At 49.4% G+C, this 22,683-nt stretch overlaps 1 protein-coding gene across 2 annotated transcripts in view; it reads right to left on the reverse strand.

Annotated features, from left to right (window-relative positions):
* Nucleotides 1-22,683, reverse strand: part of hspa12b (heat shock protein 12B) — a 70,359-nt gene that overhangs the window by 41,057 nt on the left and 6,619 nt on the right. For both annotated transcript variants that reach the window (XM_065025243.1, XM_065025244.1), the window contains exons 2-8: nucleotides 12,708-12,780; nucleotides 12,033-12,121; nucleotides 8,635-8,759; nucleotides 8,236-8,422; nucleotides 7,180-7,284; nucleotides 6,718-6,834; nucleotides 1,494-1,677 (exon numbers count right to left, since the gene is read on the reverse strand). In XM_065025243.1, coding sequence (XP_064881315.1) covers nucleotides 1,494-1,677; nucleotides 6,718-6,834; nucleotides 7,180-7,284; nucleotides 8,236-8,422; nucleotides 8,635-8,759; nucleotides 12,033-12,121; nucleotides 12,708-12,753 — 853 coding nt within the window. In that variant the 5' untranslated portion in view covers nucleotides 12,754-12,780. The remainder of the gene's footprint in view (nucleotides 1-1,493; nucleotides 1,678-6,717; nucleotides 6,835-7,179; nucleotides 7,285-8,235; nucleotides 8,423-8,634; nucleotides 8,760-12,032; nucleotides 12,122-12,707; nucleotides 12,781-22,683) is intronic.

Genomic DNA, 22,683 nt, shown 5'->3' on the forward strand with positions numbered 1-22,683 from the left:
AAAGAGATGAGGAAACGGAAGGAAAGAGAGGAGAAAACGGGAGGAAACAGAGGAGGAAACAGGAGGAAAGAGAGGAGGAAATGGGAGGAAAGAGAGGAGGAAACAGGAGGAAAGAGAGGAGGAAATGGGAGGAAAGAGAGGAGGAAACAGGAGGAAAGAGGAGGAAACGGGAGGAAACAGAGGAGGAAACGGGAGCAAACAGAGGAGGAAACGGGAGGAAAGAGAGGAGGAAACAGGAGGAAAGAGAGGAGGAAACGGGAGGAAACAGAGGAGGAAACGGGAGGAAACAGAGGAGGAAACGGGAGCAAACAGAGGAGGAAACGGGAGGAAACAGAGGAGGAAAGAGAGGAGGAAACAGAGGAGGAAACAGAGGAGGAAATGGGAGCAAACAGAGGAGGAAACGGGAGCAAACAGAGGAGGAAACGTGAGGAAACAGAGGAGGAAACGGGAGGAAAGAGGGGAGGAAACGGGAGCAAACAGGAGGAAACAGGAGGAAACAGAGGAGGAAACGGGAGGAAAGAGAGGAGGAAACGGGAGGAAACAGGAGGAAACAGGAGGAAACAGGAGGAAACAGGAGGAAACGGGAGCAAACAGAGGAGGAAACAGGAGGAAACAGAGGAGGAAACGGGAGGAAAGAGAGGAGGAAACGGGAGGAAACAGAGGAGGAAACAGGAGGAAAGAGAGGAGGAAATGGGAGGAAAGAGAGGAGGAAACAAGAGGAAAGAGAGGAGGAAATGGGAGGAAAGAGAGGAGGAAACAGGAGGAAAGAGAGGAGGAAACGGGAGTAAACAGAGGAGGAAACGGGAGCAAACAGAGGAGGAAACGGGAGGAAAGAGAGGAGGAAACGGGAGCAAACAGAGGAGGAAACGGGAGGAAACAGAGGAGGAAACGGGAGGAAAGAGAGGAGGAAACGGGAGCAAACAGGAGGAAACAGGAGGAAACAGAGGAGGAAACAGGTGGAAACGGGAGCAAACAGAGGAGGAAACAGGAGGAAACAGAGGAGGAAACGGGAGGAAAGAAACAAACCAATGATGATGTTTAAAAGGGCAATCTGCAGTTCAAACAACAACAAAGAGGAGTCCCTGCCAATGTATTGGTAAACAGCTGAGGGATCGGGCTGGAGAAATGTAACCACTCTCAATTTCATAGACAGAGCTACGGACGCAAGGACCGACCATTCATGACATCAACAGGATAGTTTTAACCATGTTTTGAGGCCGTTACAGTGTTTGAGAAAGAAAGAGATAAGAGAAAGCTAACGGGACAGAGTGTGGGTGAGATCATGGGCTCACAGCATCTTGTTCCAATTACAATATCCTGTGTGTGTGGGTGGGTGTATGTCCATTCACACAAAATACACACACATAATTCTGCACTGCTGTAACAGCACACACACAGGCAAACAGTCATTCAAGGCAAAGCCAGATACTCTCTCTCTCTCTCTCTCTCTCTCTCTCTCTCTCTCTCTCTCTCTCTCTCTCTCTCTCTCTCACCTTGTCTGAAGCTGGAGTCAAAAGGGCGGGACCCATCGCTCTCCAAGCTGAGACCATTGGTCATTGGCCGGAGGCTCAGGTCAATCACCTGGTGTAGGCGGAGCTTGCGACAGTAGATGGAAGCTGCTTCAGGTTCGAGAGCTATCAGGAGCTGTTCTGGAGTGTCAGGAGATACCAGACCAGCCTAGAGAGAGACAGAGGGAGGATTAATCTAAATATAAGGTTCTAGAGAGAGACAGAGAGAGGTTCTAAGCCTCAGACAAGATCAGCCTGAATAGTGGGGGTTAGAGGGGGTATGTATAGTGGGGGTTAGGGAAGGTATGTATAGTGGGGGTTAGGGAAGGTATGTATAGTGGGGGTTAGAGTATGCACATTGTGGGTTAGAGGGGGTATGCATAGTGGGGGTTGGAGAGGGTATGCACAGTGGGGGTTAGAGGGGTATGGACAGTGTTGGTTAGTGGGGTTAGAGGGGGTATGGACAGTGGGGGTTATGGACAGTGGGGGGGGGTATGGACAGTGGGGGTTAGAGGGGGTATGGACAGTGGGGGTTAGAGGGGGTATGGACAGTGGGGGTTAGAGGGGGTATGTATAGTTAGAGGGGTGATAGAGTAAGACAGCTGCTGAACCTATACATTTTAGGATTAGATAAACAGAGATAAACCGTGTGTGATTACAGTGTGATTTATGGATTCAAATAAACTTGTTGCAATATAAATAATTGTTGGGTTTTTGGCAAAAGTGACTGAGGTAAAGTGAGGCTTTGGTAAATGGAGCAGGAGTCAAATTGTAGTGGGAGTTGAGTAAGAGATTAGAGAGGGGTTGTCTTGACAGAGCTGGATGGGGGTTGGAGAGGAGAGCAGATGGGTTGTCCTGACAGAGCTGAACTGAGAGGAGAGTGGTTGTCCTGACAGAGCTGAACTGAGAGGAGAGTGGTTGTCCTGACAGAGCTGAACTGGGGGTTGTAGAGGGTGAGCAGATGGGTTGTCCTGACAGAGCTGGACTGGGGGTTGTAGAGGGTGAGCAGATGGGTTATCCTGACAGAGCTGGATGGGGGTTGGAGAGGGTGAGCAGATGGGTTCTCCTAACAGAGCTGAACTGAGAGGAGAGGGGTTGTCCTGACAGCTGAACTGAGAGGAGAGGGGTTGTCCTGACAGAGCTGAACTGAGAGGAGAGCGGTTTTCCTGACAGAGCTGAACTGAGAGGAGAGGGGTTGTCCTGACAGAGCTGAACTGAGAGGAGAGCGGTTGTCCTGACAGAGCTGAACTGAGAGGAGAGGGGTTGTCCTGGAAGGTTGTGAAGCAAGAGGAGGGGAGTGCTGGGGAGAGGAAAGAGTAAAGAGAGGAGAGTGGAGGGAGAGTGGAGGGGAGGGATGGGGGAGTGGTAGGAAAGTAGATGAGTTGAGTAGAGATGTGGGCTTTGGGGAGGGTTGAGAGGGTTGAGGCTATAGGGGAGGGTTGGGAGGGTTGAGACTCCAGGAGTGGTTTCCTGTGTTTGTATGCCGGTCTCCCTGATTGTTCAATCCAATGACATCACCATGAGCAGGAAATACACCACCCAGACATCCAGGATTGGAGCCACACTGGAACATGGAGGGAAAGCCGAGGGAGGAGGCAGAGGACAGGTTTGGCCCCAGAACAGAGAGAGGTTGAACCCAGAACAGAGAGAGGTTTGGGACCCAGAACAGAGAGGTTGAACCCAGAACAGAGATAGGTTTGGGACCCAGAACAGAGAGAGGTTTGGCCCCAGAACAGAGAGAGGTTGAACCCAGAACAGAGAGAGGTTGAACCCAGAACAGAGAGAGGTTTGGGACCCAGAACAGAGAGAGGTTTGGCCCCAGAACAGAGAGAGGTTGAACCCAGAACAGAGAGAGGTTTGGGACCCAGAACAGAGAGAGGTTTGGCCCCAGAACAGAGAGAGGTTTGGCCCCAGAACAGAGAGAGGTTGAACCCAGAACAGAGAGAGGTTTGGGACCCAGAACAGAGATAGGTTTGGCCCCAGAACAGAGAGAGGTTTGGGACCCAGAACAGAGAGAGGTTTGGGACCCATAACAGAGAGAGGTTTGGGACCCAGAACAGAGAGAGGTTTGGGACCCAGAAGAGAGAGAGAGGTTTGGGACCCAGATCAGAGGGAGGTTTGGGACCCAAAACAGAGAGAGGTTGAACCTAGAAGAGAGAGAGGTTTGGGATCCAGAACAGAGAGAGGTTGAACCCAGAACAGAGAGAGGTTTGGGACCCAGAAAAGAGAGAGGTTGAACCCAGAAGAGAGAGAGGTTTGGGATCCAGAACAGAGAAAGGTTTGGGACCCAGAACAGAGAGAGTATTGGGACCCAGAACAGAGAGAGGTTTGGGACCCATAACAGAGAGAGGTTTGGGACCCATAACAGAGAGAGGTTTGGGACCATAACAGAGAGAGGTTTGGCCCCAGAACAGAGATAGGTTTGGGACCCATAACAGAGAGAGGTTTGGGACCCAGAACAGAGAGAGGTTTGGGACCCATAACAGAGAGAGGTTTGGAACCCATAACAGAGAGAGGTTTGGGACCCAGAACAGAGAGAGGTTTGGGACCCAGAACAGAGAGAGGTTTGGGACCCATAACAGAGAGAGGTTTGGGACCCAGAACAGAGAGAGGTTTGGGACCATAACAGAGAGAGGTTTGGGACCATAACAGAGAGAGGTTTGGGACCATAACAGAGAGAGGTTTGGGACCATAACAGAGAGAGGGACCATAACAGAGACAGGGACCATAACAGAGAGAGGTTTGGGACCATAACAGAGAGAGGTTTGGGACCATAACAGAGATAGGTTTGGGACCATAACAGAGAGAGGTTTGGGACCCATAACAGAGAGAGGTTTGGGACCCATAACAGAGATAGGTTTGGGACCATAACAGAGAGAGGTTTGGGACCCAGAACAGAGAGAGGTTGGATCCAGAACATGGTGGTGAAGGTTTTGAGACTCAGGCGAAAGAAGTGTGGATCTAAATGTAGAAATAATCCTGAATTCTGAAGAGAGACTCCACGTCTCACACACATACTGTTGTCGTGAACGTGTGTGAGACTCTCTTGACATGCTGTACAATCCTAATTTAATTTAAGCCCTCTACTGCTCCCACAGTCCTTCAGTCTGCGTCATCTCTACCGACCCCACCTCATCCCTCCCCCCCAGCAGTAGGAAGTCTGCATGGCTCGATAGGAATGTAGGGTCCTTATCACAGCACACATCAATGGGAACGGAGAGAGATGAGAGAGAGACCTGTGACGCCATATTAACATTCATCAAGGTGAGAGGGAGCGAGAGAGAGAGCGAGAGAGAGCGAGAGAGAGAGCGAGACAGAGCGAGAGAGAGAGAGAGAGAGAGAGAGAGAGAGAGTGAGTGAAAAAACTGAATGCATAGAATAGACAGCATTGTGTTTAAAATAAACTGGTTGGCTCCACTGCCGGTTGTCTACATGTACAGTGCCTTGCGAAAGTATTCGGCCCCCTTGAACTTTGCGACCTTTTGCCACATTTCAGGCTTCAAACATAAAGATATAAAACTGTATTTTTTTGTGAAGAATCAACAACAAGTGGGACACAATCATGAAGTGGAACGACATTTATTGGATATTTCAAACTTTTTTAACAAATCAGAAACTGAAAAATTGGGCAAAATTATTCAGCCCCTTTACTTTCAGTGCAGCAAACTCTCTCCAGAAGTTCAGTGAGGATCTCTGAATGATCCAATGTTGACCTAAATGACTAATGATGATAAATACAATCCACCTGTGTGTAATCAAGTCTCCATATAAATGCACCTGCACTGCGATAGTCTCAGAGGTCCGTTAAAAGCGTAGAGAGCATCATGAAGAACAAGGAACACACCAGGCAGGTCCGAGATACTGTTGTGAAGAAGTTTAAAGCCGGATTTGGATACAAAAAGATTTCCCAAGCTTTAAACATCCCAAGGAGCACTGTGCAAGCGATAATATTGAAATGGAAGGAGTATCAGACCACTGCAAATCTACCAAGACCTGGCCGACCCTCTAAACTTTCAACTCATACAAGGAGAAGACTGATCAGAGATGCAGCCAAGAGGCCCATGATCACTCTGGATGAACTGCAGAGATCTACAGCTGAGGTGGGAGACTCTGTCCATAGGACAACAATCAGTCGTATATTGCACAAATCTGGCCTTTATGGAAGAGTGGCAAGAAGAAAGCCTTTTCTTAAAGATATCCATAAAAAGTGTCGTTTAAAGTTTGCCACAAGCCACCTGAGAGACACACCAAACATGTGGAAGAAGGTGCTCTGGTCAGATGAAACCAAAATTGAACTTTTTGCCAACAATGCAAAATGTTATGTTTGGCGTAAAAGCAACACAGCTCATCACCCTGAACACACCATCCCCACTGTCAAACATGGTGGTGGCAGCATCATGGTTTGGGCCTGCTTTTCTTCAGCAGGGACAGGGAAGATGGTTAAAATTGATGGGAAGATGGATGGAGCCAAATACAGGACCATTCTGGAAGAAAACCTGATGGAATCTGCAAAAGACCTGAGACTGGGACGGAGATTTGTCTTCCAACAAGACAATGATCCAAAACATAAAGCAAAATCTACAATGGAATGGTTCAAAAATAAACATATCCAGGTGTTAGAATGGCCAATCTGTGGAAAGAGAGAATCTGTGGAAAGAACTGAAAACTGCTGTTCACAAATGCTCTCCATCCAACCTCACTGAGCTCGAGCTGTTTTGCAAGGAGGAATGGGAAAAAATGTCAGTCTCTCGATGTGCAAAACTGATAGAGACATACCCCAAGCGACTTACAGCTGTAATCGCAGCAAAAGGTGGCGCTACAAAGTATTAACTTAAGGGGGCTGAATAATTTTGCACGCCCAATTTTTCAGTTTTTGATTTGTTAAAAAAGTTTGAAATATCCAATAAATGTCATTCCACTTCATGATTGTGTCCCACTTGTTGTTGATTCTTCACAAAAAAATACAGTTTTATATCTTTCTGTTTGAAGCCTGAAATGTGGCAAAAGGTCGCAAAGTTCAAGGGGGCCGAATACTTTCGCAAGGCACTGTAGGTCTTGGGAACGATGGGATCTCCAAACATGCAGTCTTCCTCCAGTGTGTGTGTGTGTGTGTGTGTGTTTGTGTGTTTGTGTGTGTGTGTGTGTGTGTGTGTGTGTGTGAGTGAGTGAGTGAGTGAGTGAGTGAGTGAGTGAGAGAGAGAGATCTCACCAGATAGGCAGCCTCTCTCATGAACTGTTTGGCTGGTTGTCTCCACACAGCAGGAACAGTGATCACCCATCTCACCTCATCTCCCTCCAATAGCGACGAAGACTGGTCCTTCACCTCCTAGAAGACAGACAGATGTATTAGTGGAGGTTTAGGATCCTGCATTGGGAGCATCTTAAAGTCGGAACAGTTATTCCTGACCGCCCCGTGACATTCCGACCTCACCACAGGCTCTGCTTTTGGAGGTCTGGAAAACTGCCACATTCCACCTCTGCTTTCCTACTCTCCTCCCATACTCTTCTCTTTTCCCCTCCTCCTTCTTCCTTCCATCTCCTCTCCTTTATCTCTCTACTCTCCTCCCACTATATTCACATGTAGAGTTAACTTCTCTCTTCATCTCACTCTTTCTAAACTCTTCTCTGTGTTGTTAATTAGCAATCAGGGGTTAGAGGTCAGGGGTCGTACCTTCAGGGCGTGTACTCTGAAGAACCGGAGAGCGTGAGAGAATACCTCGATGGCCCTCACCTTCCTCCCACTCACCGCTTCCAGCTCCGTCTCCATGGTCAGATCCTGCAGTAAACCAAGACACACTGCTGTAAAACTGCTGCAAAACACAACAGGTGAGGTCCTGCAGTAAACCAAGACACACTGCTGTAAAACTGCTGCAAAACACAACAGGTGAGGTCCTGCAGTAAACCAAGACACACTGCTGTAAAACTGCTGCAAAACACAACAGGTGAGGTCCTGCAGTAAACCAAGACACACTGCTGTAAAACTGCTGCAAAACACAACAGGTGAGGTCCTGCAGTAAACCAAGACACACTGCTGTAAAACTGCTGCAAAACACAACAGGTAAGGTCCTGCAGTAAACCAATACACACTGCTGTAAAACTGCTGCAAAACACAACAGGTGAGGTCCTGCAGTAAACCAAGACACACTGCTGTAAAACTGCTGCAAAACACAACTGGTGAGGTCCTGCAGGAAACCAAGACAATTTGCCGTAAAGCTGCTGCAAAACACAATACACAACATCTGTCTGATACTCTTTAATGCTGTACTCCTTCTCCCCTCTTCTCTTCTCCCTTGATATTTATACAACCTCTTTTACATCCTTACGCTCATCTCTCTCCTTGTCATTCTTCCCTTCTTGGTTTTCCTCACAATGACCCCCTCCATTCCTCTGTCCCTCCCTTATCTTATCTTACCTCTGTCCCTCCCCCTGAATCTCTCTTTCCCTTCCCCTTTCTCCCTGGCTTCATCTCTCCTTGCCTCCCTCCCTCCCCCTTCCCCCTCCCTCCCTTCCTCCATGTATCCCTCTATCTCCCACTCCCTCTATTTCCACCATCCTTTTATCCCTCCCTCCCTCTCTCCCTTCCTCCCTCCCTCCCTCTCTCTATTTCCACCATCCTTTTCCCTCCCTCCCTCCCTCCCTCCCTCCCCCCTCCCTCCCTCCCTCCCCCTCCCTCCCTCCCCTCCCTCCCTCCCTCCCTCCCTCCCTCCCTCCCTCCCTCCCATCTTACAGTGGTACTATGTATCTTCATTTTGAACTTGTCGAAGTAGAGCCAGTGTTGAGCCTCTTCAGGATCCAGATCATGATAGTTGTCTCTGGCAGCAAACCCAAAACTATGGAACTTCAACTCAGGGGTCAATAACAGGGACGTGGGGCTCTTCTGGTTGGCTACGCCCGGGTCCCCGCCCTCCCAGCGCCTGCAAAGAGTGGATGAGACAGCGGTCAATCAAATGAGGGAATGAGTTGACTTGCAGAAGTGGGATGGTGTAATCTACATGTAGTTCGAGATGCTGTGATGTCATACAGAATTGAGGATATCAACGCACGAATGCACACGCGTACACACACACTTGTATAGCCGCTGGAGGTGGTGACATGTGAGTGTGTGCATGTGTGTGTGTCCACATACCTCATCATGTGAATAGCCTCTGGGTCTTGTGTGAAGCTGAATGCGTAGCCGCTGGAGGTGGTTCCAAAGTCTATAGCTACCACAACAGTGAACGGATGATCCATCCTCGATCTGGCCTCCGGTCTCTGGAGAGAGAGGGTAGAGAGAGACACTGATGAAGTTCTGTGTGTGTGGGGGGGGGGGGGATAAAGAGGGAGAGAGGAGAGGGAGAATAGAGAGGGAGAGAGGGGAGGGAGAGAGAGAGACACTGATGAAGTTCTGTGTGTGTGGGGGGGGGGATAAAGAGGGAGAGAGGAGAGGGAGAATAGAGAGGGAGAGAGGGGAGGGAGAGAGCGGAGAGGGGAGAGAGAGAGACACTGATGAAGTTTCTGTGTGTGGGGGGGATAAAGAGGAGAGAGGAGAGGGAGAATAGAGAGGGAGAGAGGGGAGGGAGAGAGCGGAGAGGGAGGGGAGGGGAGGGAGAGCGTGGAGGGGAGGGAGAGAGGAGAGAAAAGCGGGGGAGAGAGAGGGAGAGAGTAGAGAGGAGAGGGTAGAGAGAGAGACACTGATGAAGTTCTGTGTGTGTGTGGGGGGGATAAAGAGGGAGAGAGGAGAGGGAGAATAGAGAGGGAGAGAGGGGAGGGAGAGAGCGGAGAGGGGAGGGGAGGGGAGGGAGACCGTGGAGAGGGGAGGGAGAGATGAGAGAAAAGCGGGGAGAGAGAGGGGAGAGAGTAGAGAGGAGAGGGTAGAGAGAGAGACACTGATGAAGTTCTGTGTGTGTGTGGGGGGGATAAAGAGGGAGAGAGGAGAGGGAGAATAGAGAGGGAGAGAGGGGAGGGAGAGAGCGGAGAGGGGAGGGGAGGGAGGGAGAGCGTGGAGAGGGGAGGGAGAGAGGAGAGAAAAGCGGGGAGAGAGAGGGGAGAGAGTAGAGAGGAGAGGGTAGAGAGAGAGACACTGATGAAGTTCTGTGTGTGTGTGTGGGGGGAGAATAAAGAGGGAGAGAGGGAGAGGGAGAATAGAGAGGGAGAGAGGGGAGGGAGAGAGCGGAGAGGGGAGGGGAGGGGAGGGAGAGCGTGGAGAGGGGAGGGAGAGAGGAGAGAAAAGCGGGGGAGAGAGAGGAGAGAGAGTAGAGAGGAGAGGGTAGAGAGAGAGACACTGATGAAGTTCTGTGTGTGTGTGGGGGGGAGAATAAAGAGGGAGAGAGGAGAGGGAGAATAGAGAGGGAGAGAGGGGAGGGAGAGAGCGGAGAGGGGAGGGAGAGAGCGGAGAGGGGAGGGGAGGGGAGGGAGAGCGTGGGGGGGAGGGAGGGAGAGCGTGGAGAGGGGAGGGAGAGAGGAGAGAAAAGCGGGGGAGAGAGAGGGGAGAGAGTAGAGAGAGGGGAGAGAGAGAGGAGAGGGAGAGAGGAGAGAGGAGAGAAAAGCGGGGGAGAGAGAGGGGAGAGTGTGTATGAGGTATGCTGGTACTGACAGGACTCAACACTCCTTTCTATCAAAATATGACAACAGCTTAATTGCTTTCCGAGGCATTCAGGTTTAATAGCTAAATACTAAACAGAGTAAATAGTTCTCAATGATTTACTTCTGTGATGTTGCCCAGTCAGTAACTTACAGTAAGTGAACTGGAAATATCCACCCCTGCACTGACCAAGCCTCAAAGTATGTTGATGGAAATGATCTATGTTGACTTGAGTTAGTGTATGTGTTGTTGGACAGGGTATGTGTTGTTGGACAGGGTCTGTGTTGTTGGACAGGGTGTGTGTTGTTGGACAGGGTATGTGTTGTTGGACAGGGTGTGTGTTGTTGGACAGGGTGTGTGTTGTTGGACAGGGTCTGTGTTGTTGGACAGGGTGTGTGTTGATGGACAGGGTCTGTGTTGTTGGACAGGGTGTGTGTTGTTGGACAGGGTGTGTGTTGTTGGACAGGGTCTGTGTTGTTGGACAGGGTGTGTGTTGTTGGACAGGGTGTGTGTTGATGGACAGGGTGTGTGTTGTTGGACAGGGTGTGTGTTGATGGACAGGGTGTGTGTTGATGGACAGGGTGTGTGTTGTTGGACAGGGTGTGTGTTGTTGGACAGGGTGTGTGTTGATGGACAGGGTGTGTGTTGATGGACAGGGTGTGTGTTGATGGACAGGGTGCGTGTTGATGGACAGGGTGTGTGTTGTTGGACAGGGTATGTGACAGGGTATGTGTTGTTGAACAGGGTATGTGTTGTTGGACAGGGTCTGTGTTGTTGGACAGGGTGTGTTGTTGTTGGACAGGGTGTGTGTTGTTGGACAGGGTGTGTGTTGTTGGACAGGGTGTGTGTTGTTGTTGGACAGGGTGTGTGTTGTTGGACAGGGTGTGTGACAGGGTGTGTTGTTGTTGGACAGGGTATGTGTTGTTGGACAGGGTGTGTGTTGATGGACAGGGTGTGTTGTTGTTGGACAGGGTGTGTGTTGTTGGACAGGGTCTGTGTTGTTGGACAGGGTGTGTGTTGTTGGACAGGGTGTGTGTTGTTGGACAGGGTGTGTTGTTGTTGGACAGGGTGTGTGTTGTTGGACAGGGTGTGTTGTTGTTGGACAGGGTGTGTGTTGTTGGACAGGGTGTGTGTTGTTGGACAGGGTGTGTGTTGATGGACAGGGTGTGTGTTGTTGTTGGACAGGGTGTGTGTTGATGGACAGGGTGTGTGTTGTTGTTGGACAGGGTGTGTGTTGTTGTTGGACAGGGTGTGTGTTGTTGTTGGACAGGGTGTGTGTTGTTGGACCATGTCGTTGTGGATTAGAAGCTCTCATTAAACCAGATATATAAAGAAACGTGTGGAAGTGTCTCCACCATCTCAATTTATTTTGTACTATGTGAAGGTGTGGTGGTCTTACTGGAGAATGAGAGGGGGTGAGGGATGTGAGCGGGTGATTAAAGGGTGAGGGGCTAGGGGGTGAGGGATGTGAGCGGGTGATTGAAGGGTGAGGGGCTAGGGGGTGAGGGATGTGAGCGGGTGATTGAAGGGTGAGGGGCTAGGGGGTGAGGGATGTGAGCAGTTGATTGAAGGGTGAGGGGCTAGGGGTGAGGGATGTGAGCGGGTGATTGAAGGGTGAGGGGCTAGGGTGTGAGGGATGTGAGCGGGTGATTGAAGGGTGAGGGGCTAGGGGTGAGGGATGTGAGCGGGTGATTGAAGGGTGAGGGGCTAGGGATGTGAGCGGATGATTGAAGGGTGAGGGGCTAGGGGGTGAGGGATGTGAGCGGGTGATTGAAGGGTGAGGGGCTAGGGGGTGAGGGATGTGAGCGGATGATTGAAGGGGGAGGGGCTAGGGATGTGAGCGGATGTGAGCGGATGATTGAAGGGTGAGGGATGTGAGCGGGTGATTGAAGGGTGAGGGTCTAGGGGGTGAGGATTTGATGTCTAGGGGGTGAGGGAAGGGGGTGAGGAGGGGGAGATCTTACCGGAGAGGCTGAGGGTGTGAGGGGTGCGATGCTGCAGTCATTTCGTCCGACTGAGGGAGAGGAGGGAGCAGATATACGGTTGTTTTCACCTAAGAGAGGGGGAGGGGCGGAGAAATGCTGAGAATTCTTTTCATTAGCTACTTTCTGGGTCTAGATGTCTAACAGATCTATACAAAGGCAGGCAGAGTATTGAGAAAGTCTAAGTGATGTTTCGTCAGACAACTAAAATTAGAGGACCAAGCTTGTTTTATGAAGCCTGTCTGTGCACTGGGAATTTCTGTTATCTGTGGAAAACAGTGACATTACATGATCCATACACACACACACTGTCGTGACACATACACGAGTATTCCATCATTTTTCGAACACGGAACTTAAATTTCAAGTGCTGTATTCCAGGATATGATTCCAAGGTTCCAGAAGAAATGCTGCTATCCCAGGAACGTCTGTATGCTATTTCGCCATGGTGATTACGGTATCAGAACGTTGAGGTGTAAACACACTAAAGAGTCTTTCCGTCCACGGAGTGGAATGTTGTGATATTCCCAAAGGGAGCGAGGTGACCTCATTCACACTGGAGAAGGTGACAGATAGGAACACACACACACACGAATGGCGTTAACCCTATACAGTACATACCATGCCAAGATGCCGTGTGTGTGTGTATGTGTTTACCTGGGACCTGTAGGCTGTTCATTTCGGGCTGCAGGATGTCGGCCATGATGAGGGTTGCCACGGCCAGGACAGCCTGGGAGAGGAAAAAACACAGAGAGATGCTTCTTTACCTTTATTTAACTAGGCAAGTCAGTTAAGAACACATTATTATTTACAATGACGGCCTACCGGGTAACATTCGGTTTAACTACCTTGTTTAGGGGTAGAAGGACAGATTTTTACCTCGTCAGCTCGGGGATTTGATCCAGCAACCTTTTGGATACTGGCCCAACACTCTAACCACTAGGCTACCTGCCGCTTAAGAGGGTCGGGCCAGTAACTGAAAGGTCACTGATTCAAATCCCTGAGCCGACTAGGTGAAAATCTGTCGATGTGCCCTTTAGCGAGGAAATTGACCCACTCCAGGGTCGCCGTCAGGGTCGCCGTCCCTGGCCATGACCCCACTCTCCTAGGGTGTCCCAGAGTGAGTGGGATATGTCCAAATTTTGTTTGACCAGATACAATACTATTCTACAGTAAACAAATTAACAACAGACTTTCAGCACGCTTAGAGGGAAGGACATTCAACAAGCACAGCACTTACACAAATGATTGATGATTGGCTGAGAGAAATTGATGATAAAAAGATTGTGAGAGCTGTTTTGTTAGACTTCAGTTGCGGCTTCAGACATTATCGATCGTAGTCTACTGATGGAAAAACATATGTGTTATGGCTTTACAACCCCTGCTATATTGTGGATAAAGAGTTACCTGTCTATCAGAACACAGAGGGTGTTCTTTAATGGAAGAATCAGGAATTCCCCAGGGTAGCTGTCTAGGCCCCCTTATTTTTATCAATCTTTACTAACGACATGCCACTGGCTTTGAGTAATCAACCCTATACACGTCAGTAACTACAGCGACTGAAATGACTGCAACACTTAACAAAGAGCTGCAGTTAGTTTTAGAATGTTTGGCAAGGAATAAGTTAGTCCTAAATATTTCAAAACTAAAATAATTGTATTTACTAAACCCTAAACCTCAACTAAATCATGTAACGAATCATGTGGAAAGTTGTGGTGACTAAACTGCTTAGAGTAACCTTTGATTGTCAACTGTCCTGGCATATTGATGCAACTTACAATACGGTACAACACAACACAATACAATACAATACAGTACAGTACAATACAATACAATACAGTTCAATACAATACAATACAGTACAATACAGTACAATACAATACAATACAGTACAACACACAACCTCGTGGTCTTCCGGGTTGGAGCGAGCGGTCGCATCTGCACTCGGTCCGCAGGTAGTATTACATTTCATTACATTTCATTATAGTACAACGGTTTGATTTGTCTAATCTTAGCAATTTCTTCTTAGCTAGCTACATAGCTGTCTTTGTATCATAGATAATTGCGTAATTATCGTATTTCGTCGTCCTAACGCAGTCTACACTGCCCCGCAGCTAGCCAGCTAGCTAACGTCCACCGTTAGCTAGTCCACCGTCTACCGATTAGCAGCACAACTATTACACTCAACTGAACGACTTGATTAGTGTAGTGTTAGCTAGCTACATAGTTGTCTTTGCTGTCTTCGTATCCAAGATAATTGTGTAGCTTAGAGTGTGTAGTTTTAGAGTGATTATCTTAATTTACCGAGGTTAGCTACCCAGCTATTTGTCGTCCTTAACGTAGGAGACACTGCAACCGAATTGAACTTCCTCACTTAACAACCCGGTCGCATTTCGCTTCACAGGTAGTATCACATTTTTCATTTCATTTCATTACAGTACAACGGCTTGATTTGTTTGATCGTAGCTAGCTACATAGCTAGCTACATAGCCGTCTGTGTATCAAAGATAATTGTGTAGTCTTGAGCGATTTCCTAGGTTAGCTAGCCAGCTATTGTCGTTCTTTTAACGCAACGTAACGTAATCAACACTGCTAGCTAGCCAGCTAGCCCCGAATAGCAGCACAGTAGCACAGTAGAAACTATTACACTCAACGGAACGACTTGATTAGTGTAGTGTCAACAACGCAGACACTGCCAGCTAGCCTACATAGTCAACAACGCAGCCTCTGCCAGCTAGCCTACTTCAGCAGTACTGTATCATTTTAATCATTTTAGTCAATAAGATTCTTGCTACGTAAGCTTAACTTTCTGAACACTCGAGACGTGTAGTCCACTTGTCATTCCAATCTCCTTTGCATTAGCGTAGCCTCTTGTGTAGCCTGTCAACTATGTGTCTGTCTATCCCTGTTCTCTCCTCTCTGCACAGACCATACAAACGCTCCACACCGCGTGGCCGCGGCCACCCTGATCTGGTGGTCCCAGCGCGCACGACCCACGTGGAGTTCCAGGTCTCCGGTAGCCTCTGGAACTGCCGATCTGCGGCCAACAAGGCAGAGTTCATCTCAGCCTATGCCTCCCTCCAGTCCCTCGACTTCTTGGCACTGACGGAAACATGGATCACCACAGACAACACTGCTACTCCTACTGCTCTCTCTTCGTCTGCCCACGTGTTCTCGCACACCCCGAGAGCTTCTGGTCAGCGGGGTGGTGGCACCGGGATCCTCATCTCTCCCAAGTGGTCATTCTCTCTTTCTCCCTTACCCATCTGTCTATCGCCTCCTTTGAATTCCATGCTGTCACAGTTACCAGCCCTTTCAAGCTTAACATCCTTATCATTTATCGCCCTCCAGGTTCCCTCGGAGAGTTCATCAATGAGCTTGATGCCTTGATAAGCTCCTTTCCTGAGGACGGCTCACCTCTCACAGTTCTGGGCGACTTTAACCTCCCCACGTCTACCTTTGACTCATTCCTCTCTGCCTCCTTCTTTCCACTCCTCTCCTCTTTTGACCTCACCCTCTCACCTTCCCCCTACTCACAAGGCAGGAAATACGCTCGACCTCATCTTTACTAGATGCTGTTCTTCCACTAACCTCATTGCAACTCCCCTCCAAGTCTCCGACCACTACCTTGTATCCTTTTCCCTCTCGCTCTCATCCAACACTTCCCACACTGCCCCTACTCGGATGGTATCGCGCCGTCCCAACCTTCGCTCTCTCTCCCCCGCTACTCTCTCCTCTTCCATCCTATCATCTCTTCCCTCTGCTCAAACCTTCTCCAACCTATCTCCTGATTCTGCCTCCTCAACCCTCCTCTCCTCCCTTTCTGCATCCTTTGACTCTCTATGTCCCCTATCCTCCAGGCCGGCTCGGTCCTCCCCTCCCGCTCCGTGGCTCGACGACTCATTGCGAGCTCACAGAACAGGGCTCCGGGCAGCCGAGCGGAAATGGAGGAAAACTCGCCTCCCTGCGGACCTGACATCCTTTCACTCCCTCCTCTCTACATTTTCCTCTTCTCTCTCTGCTGCTAAAGCCACTTTCTACCACTCTAAATTCCAAGCATCTGCCTCTAACCCTAGGAAGCTCTTTGCAACCTTCTCCTCCCTCCTGAATCCTCCTCCCCTCCCCCTCCTCCCTCTCTGCAGATGACTTCGTCAACCATTTTGAAAAGAAGGTCGACGACATCCGATCCTCGTTTGCTAAGTCAAACGACACCGCTGGTTCTGCTCACACTGCCCTACCCTGTGCTCTGACCTCTTTCTCCCCTCTCTCTCCAGATGAAATCTCGCGTCTTGTGACGGCCGGCCGCCCAACAACCTGCCCGCTTGACCCTATCCCCTCCTCTCTTCTCCAGACCATTTCCGGAGACCTCCTCCCTTACCTCACCTCGCTCATCAACTCATCCCTGACCGCTGGCTACGTCCCTTCCGTCTTCAAGAGAGCGAGAGTTGCACCCCTTCTGAAAAAACCTACACTCGATCCCTCCGATGTCAACAACTACAGACCAGTATCCCTTCTTTCTTTTCTCTCCAAAACTCTTGAACGTGCCGTCCTTGGCCAGCTCTCCCGCTATCTCTCTCAGAATGACCTTCTTGATCCAAATCAGTCAGGTTTCAAGACTAGTCATTCAACTGAGACTGCTCTTCTCTGTATCACGGAGGCGCTCCGCACTGCTAAAGCTAACTCTCTCTCCTCTGCTCTCATCCTTCTAGACCTATCGGCTGCCTTCGATACTGTGAACCATCAGATCCTCCTCTCCACCCTCTCCGAGTTGGGCATCTCCGGCGCGGCCCACGCTTGATTGCGTCCTACCTGACAGGTCGCTCCTACCAGGTGGCGTGGCGAGAATCCGTCTCCACATTACGTGCTCTCACCACTGGTGTCCCCCAGGGCTCTGTTCTAGGCCCTCTCCTATTCTCGCTATACACCAAGTCACTTGGCTCTGTCTTAACCTCACATGGTCTCTCCTATCATTGCTATGCAGACGACACACAATTAATCTTCTCCTTTCCCCTTCTGATGACCAGGTGGCGAATCGCATGTCTGCATGTCTGGCAGACATATCAGTGTGGATGACGGATCACCACCTCAAGCTGAACCTCGGCAAGACGGAGCTGCTCTTCCTCCCGGGAAGGACTGCCCGTTCCATGATCTCGCCATCACGGTTGACAACTCCATTGTGTCCTCCTCCCAGAGCGCTAAGAACCTTGGCGTGATCCTGGACAACACCCTGTCGTTCTCAACTAACATCAAGGTGGTGGCCCGTTCCTGTAGGTTCATGCTCTACAACATCCGCAGAGTACGACCCTGCCTCACACAGGAAGCGGCGCAGGTCCTAATCCAGGCACTTGTCATCTCCCGTCTGGATTACTGCAACTCGCTGTTGGCTGGGCTCCCTGCCTGTGCCATTAAACCCCTACAACTCATCCAGAACGCCGCAGCCCGTCTGGTGTTCAACCTTCCCAAGTTCTCTCACGTCACCCCGCTCCTCCGCTCTCTCCACTGGCTTCCAGTTGAAGCTCGCATCCGCTACAAGACCATGGTGCTTGCCTACGGAGCTGTGAGGGGAACGGCACCTCAGTACCTCCAGGCTCTGATCAGGCCCTACACCCAAACAAGGGCACTGCGTTCATCCACCTCTGGCCTGCTCGCCTCCCTACCACTGAGGAAGTACAGTTCCCGCTCAGCCCAGTCAAAACTGTTCGCTGCTCTGGCCCCCCAATGGTGGAACAAACTCCCTCACGACGCCAGGACAGCGGAGTCAATCACCACCTTCCGGAGACACCTGAAACCCCACCTCTTTAAGGAATACCTAGGATAGGATGAAGTAATCCCTCTCACCCCCCCCTTAAAAGATTTAGATGCACTACTGTTCCACTGGATGTCATAAGGTGAATGCACCAATTTGTAAGTCGCTCTGGATAAGAGCGTCTGCTAAATGACTTAAATGTAAATGTAAATGTAATACAGTACAATACAATACAGTACAATACAATACAGTACAATACAATACAATACAATACAGTACAATACAATACAACACAATACAATACAGTACAATACAGTTCAATACAGTACAACACAATACAATACGGTACAACACAATACAGTACAATACAATACAGTACAACACAATACAGTACAATACAATACAGTACAATACAATACAATATGGTACAACACAATACAATACAGTACAATATGGTACAACACAATACAACACAATACAATACAGTACAATACAATACAACACAATACAATACAGTACAATACAATACAGTACAACACAATACAGTACAATACAGTACAATACAATACCGTACAATACAATACAGTACAATACAATACAGTACAATACAATACAGTACAATACAGTTCAACACAATACAATACAGTACAATACAGTACAATACAATACAATACAGTACAATACAATACCGTACAATACAATACAGTACAATACAGTACAATACAATACCGTACAATACAATACAGTACAATACAATACAGTACAACACAATACAATACAATACAGTACAATACAATACAATACAGTACAATACAATACAGTACAATACAGTACAATACAACACAACACAATACAGTACAATACAATACAGTACAATACAATACAGTACAACACAAAATATAGACAATATAATACAATACAATATAATACAATACATAGACAAAACGAATGGTCTCTCCCATCAGTGGGTACTCTGGTCAGTGGGTGCTCTGGTCAGTTGGTGCTCTGGTCAGTTGGTGCTCTGGTCAGTTGGTGCTCTGGTCAGTGGGTGCTCTGGTCAGTGGGTGCTCTAGTCAGTGGGTGCTCTGGTCAGTGGTGGTCAGTGGGTGCTCTGGTCAGTGGTGGTCAGCGGGTGCTCTGGTCAGTGGGTGCTCTGGTCAGTGGTGGTCAGAGGGTGCTCTGGTCAGTGGGTGCTCTGGTCAGAGGGTACTCTGGTCAGTGGGTGTTCTGGTCAGTGGGTGCTCTGGTCAGTGGGTGTTCTGGTCAGTGGGTGCTCTGGTCAGTGGGTGCTCTGGTCAGTGGGTGCTCTGGTCAGTTGGTGCTCTGGTCAGTGGGTGCTCTGGTCAGTGGGTGCTCTGGTCAGTGGTGGTCAGTGGGTGCTCTGGTCAGTGGGTGCTCTGGTCAGTGGGTGTTCTGGTCAGTGGGTGCTCTGGTCAGTGGTGGTCAGTGGGTGCTCTAGTCAGTGGGTGCTCTGGTCAGTGGGTGCTCTGGTCAGAGGGTGCTCTGGTCAGTGGGTGTTCTGGTCAGTGGGTGCTCTGGTCAGTGGGTGTTCTGGTCAGTGGGTGCTCTGGTCAGTGGGTGCTCTGGTCAGTGGGTGCTCTGGTCAGTGGGTGCTCTGGTCAGTTGGTGCTCTGGTCAGTGGGTGCTCTGGTCAGTGGGTGCTCTGGTCAGTGGTGGTCAGTGGGTGCTCTGGTCAGTGGGTGCTCTGGTCAGTGGGTGCTCTGGTCAGTGGTGGTCAGTGGGTGCTCTGGTCAGTGGGTGCTCTGGTCAGTGGGTGCTCTGGTCAGTGGGTGCGGTCGCCCCATCCGGGCCCAAACTGATTTTCCAAGGGTGGGATGGACCAAGCATGTATCTATGTGTTTATTCCAACCCTCATTAATTCCACCCTTCAGACAGCCACAGATCAACTCATCTTTCCCAGTAAATCATCATTCTACCATTTCCTTCTGCAATTACATCCCTCCATTCTACCATGGGGTCTCACTAGGGACTTGAACCTCCCCATCTCCCCGTAAACTGGACAAGAGAATTCCAGTAGTGGAGAGGGTAGAAAGTTTCAAGTTCCTCGGCGTACACATCACGGACAAACTGAATTGGTCCACCCACACAGACAACGTTGTGAAGAAGGCGCAGCAGCGCCTCTTCAACCTCAGGAGGCTGAAGAAATTCAGCTTGTCACCAAAAGCACTCACAAACTTTTACAGATGCACAATCGAGAGCATCCTGTTGGGCTGTATCACCGCCTGGTACGGCAACTGCTCCGCCCACAACCGTAAGGCTCTCCAGAGGGTAGTGAGGTCTGCACAACTCATCACCGGGGGCAGGAAGGCCTTAAAGAACATCAAGGACATCAACCACCCGAGCCACTGCCTGTTCACCCCACTATCATCTAGAAGGCGAGGTCAGTACAGGTGCATCAAAGCAGGGACCGAGAGACTAAAAAACAGCTTCTATCTCAAGGCCATCAGACTGTTAAACAGCCACCACTAACATTGAGTGGCTGCTGCCATACATGTAAAAAATGTATCACTAGCCACTTTAAACAATGACACTTAATATCATGTTTACATACCCTACATTACTCATCTCATATGTATATGCTGTACTCCATACCATCTACTGTATATTGCCTATGCCGTTCTGTACCATCACTCATTCATATATCTTTATGTACATATTCTTCCTCCCTTTACACTTGTGTGTATAAGATAGCTGTTGTGAAATTGTTAGGTTAGATTACTCGTTGGTTATTACTGCATTGTCGGAACTAGAAGCACAAGAATTTCGATACACTCGCATTAACATCTGCTAACCATGTGTATGTGTGACAAATAAAATTGGATTTGATTTGATTTAGAATGAACCTTTCTGGTTGATAACATCGACATGTCATCCCTCTCTTTTCATGTCCGTCCTCTCCTCTACTCCCCCTCTGCCTTCCCTCCTTTCCTCTCCTCTCCTCTCCTCTACTCCCCCTCTGCCTTCCCTCCTTTCCTCTCCTCTCCTCTCCTCTACTCCCCCTCTGCCTTCCCTCCTTTCCTCTCCTCTCCTCTCCTCTCCTCTACTCCCCCTCTGCCTTCCCTCCTTTCCTCTCCTCTCCTCTACTCCCCCTCTGCCTTCCCTCCTTTCCTCTCCCTCTCCTCTCCTCTACTCCCCCTCTGCCTTCCCTCCTTTCCTCTCCTCTCCTACTCCCCCTCTGCCTTCCCTCCTTTCCTCTCCTCTCCTCTACTCCCCCTCTGCCTTCCCTCCTTTCCTCTCCTCTCCTCTACTCCCCCTCTGCCTTCCCTCCTTTCCTCTCCTCTCCTCTACTTCCCCTCTGCCTTCCCTCCTTTCCTTTCCTTTCCTCTCCCTCTACTCCCCCTCTGCCTTCCCTCCTTTCCTCTCCTCTCCTCTCCTCTACTCCCCCTCTGCCTTCCCTCCTTTCCTTTCCTCCCCTCTCCTCTACTCCCCCTCTGCCTTCCCTCCTTTCCTCTCCTCTCCTCTCCTCTCCTCCCCTCTGCCCCCTCTGCCTTCCCTCCTTTCCTCTCCTCTCCTCTACTCCCCCTCTGCCTTCCCTCCTTTCCTCTCCTCTCCTCTACTCCCCCTCTGCCTTCCCTCCTTTCCTCTCCTCTCCTCTACTCCCCCTCTGCCTTCCCTCCTTTCCTCTCCTCTCCTCTACTCCCCTCTCCCTCTCCTCCTCTCCTCTCCTCTCCTCTCCTCTCCTCTCCTCTCCTCTCCCTCTCCCTCTCCCTCCTCTCCCTCTCCTCTCCCTCTCCTCTCCTCTCCTCTCCCCTCTCCTCTCCTCTCTCTCCCTCTCCTCTACTCCCCCTCTCTCTCCTCCTCTCCCTCTCCTCTCCTCTCCTCTCTCCTCTCCTCTCCCTCCTCTCCTCTCCTCTCCCTCTCCTCTCTCCCTCTCCCTCTCCTCTCCTCTCCCTCTCCCTCTCCCTCTCCTCTCTCCTCTCCTCTCCCTCTCCTCTCCTCTCCTCTCCTCTCCTCTCCTCTCCTCTCCTCTCCTCTCCTCTCCCTCTCCTCTCCTCCTTCTCTGTCTCTATTTCTCTTCCTGTACTAGATATGTCCCTGGACAGAACTAAACACAGACAGACCAGCTTCAACAACTGTCCAGGAAAAGCATCATTAACACAGGAAAAGACTCCATGCGTGTGTGTGTGTGTGTGTGTGTGTGCGTGCGTGCGTGTGAGAGATGCAACAACAAATTCAATCCCTTATAGACAACTTCCTGGACAAAACATTCCACTATAATAGTGAAGGTGTAAACTTGGCAGTAGAAAACCTAAATGGTATATTTGACCTCTCAGCTTTCCTATCAAATATCAAATTTTAAAAAATTCTAACAGAAAACCGAAGAAAATTAACAACAATGACTAATGGTTTGATGAAGAATGCAAAAACCTAAGAAAGAAATTGAGAAACTTATCTAACTAAAAACATAGAGACCCAGACCTGAGCCAGACTTCAAAACATCACGGAAAAAGAAGGAGACGTCAGAAATCAGCTCAAAGTAAGAATAAACTATAAACTCCAAGTTAATCCTGGATAAACCACTTCCAATCTTATTGGCCCTATAACAAACAAAAACTTCACTATGGCCCTATAACAAACAACAACACAGAGTTATCATCCAAAATGGAGATTACAGAAAACCACTTCTCATGGCCTATAACAAAGAACAACACAGAGTTATCTATCCAAAACGGAGATGTATGGGTAAACCACTTCTCCAATCTTTTTGGCCCTATAACAAAGAACAACACAGAGTTATCTATCCAAAACGGAGATGTATGGGTAAACCACTTCTCCAATCTTTTTGGCCCTATAACAAAGAACAACACAGAGTTATCTATCCAAAACGGAGATGTATGGGTAAACCACTTCTCCAATCTTTTTGGC

This window comes from Oncorhynchus nerka, linkage group LG12 (assembly GCF_034236695.1).
Source record: "Oncorhynchus nerka isolate Pitt River linkage group LG12, Oner_Uvic_2.0, whole genome shotgun sequence".
Taxonomy (NCBI): Eukaryota; Metazoa; Chordata; class Actinopteri; order Salmoniformes; family Salmonidae; genus Oncorhynchus; species Oncorhynchus nerka.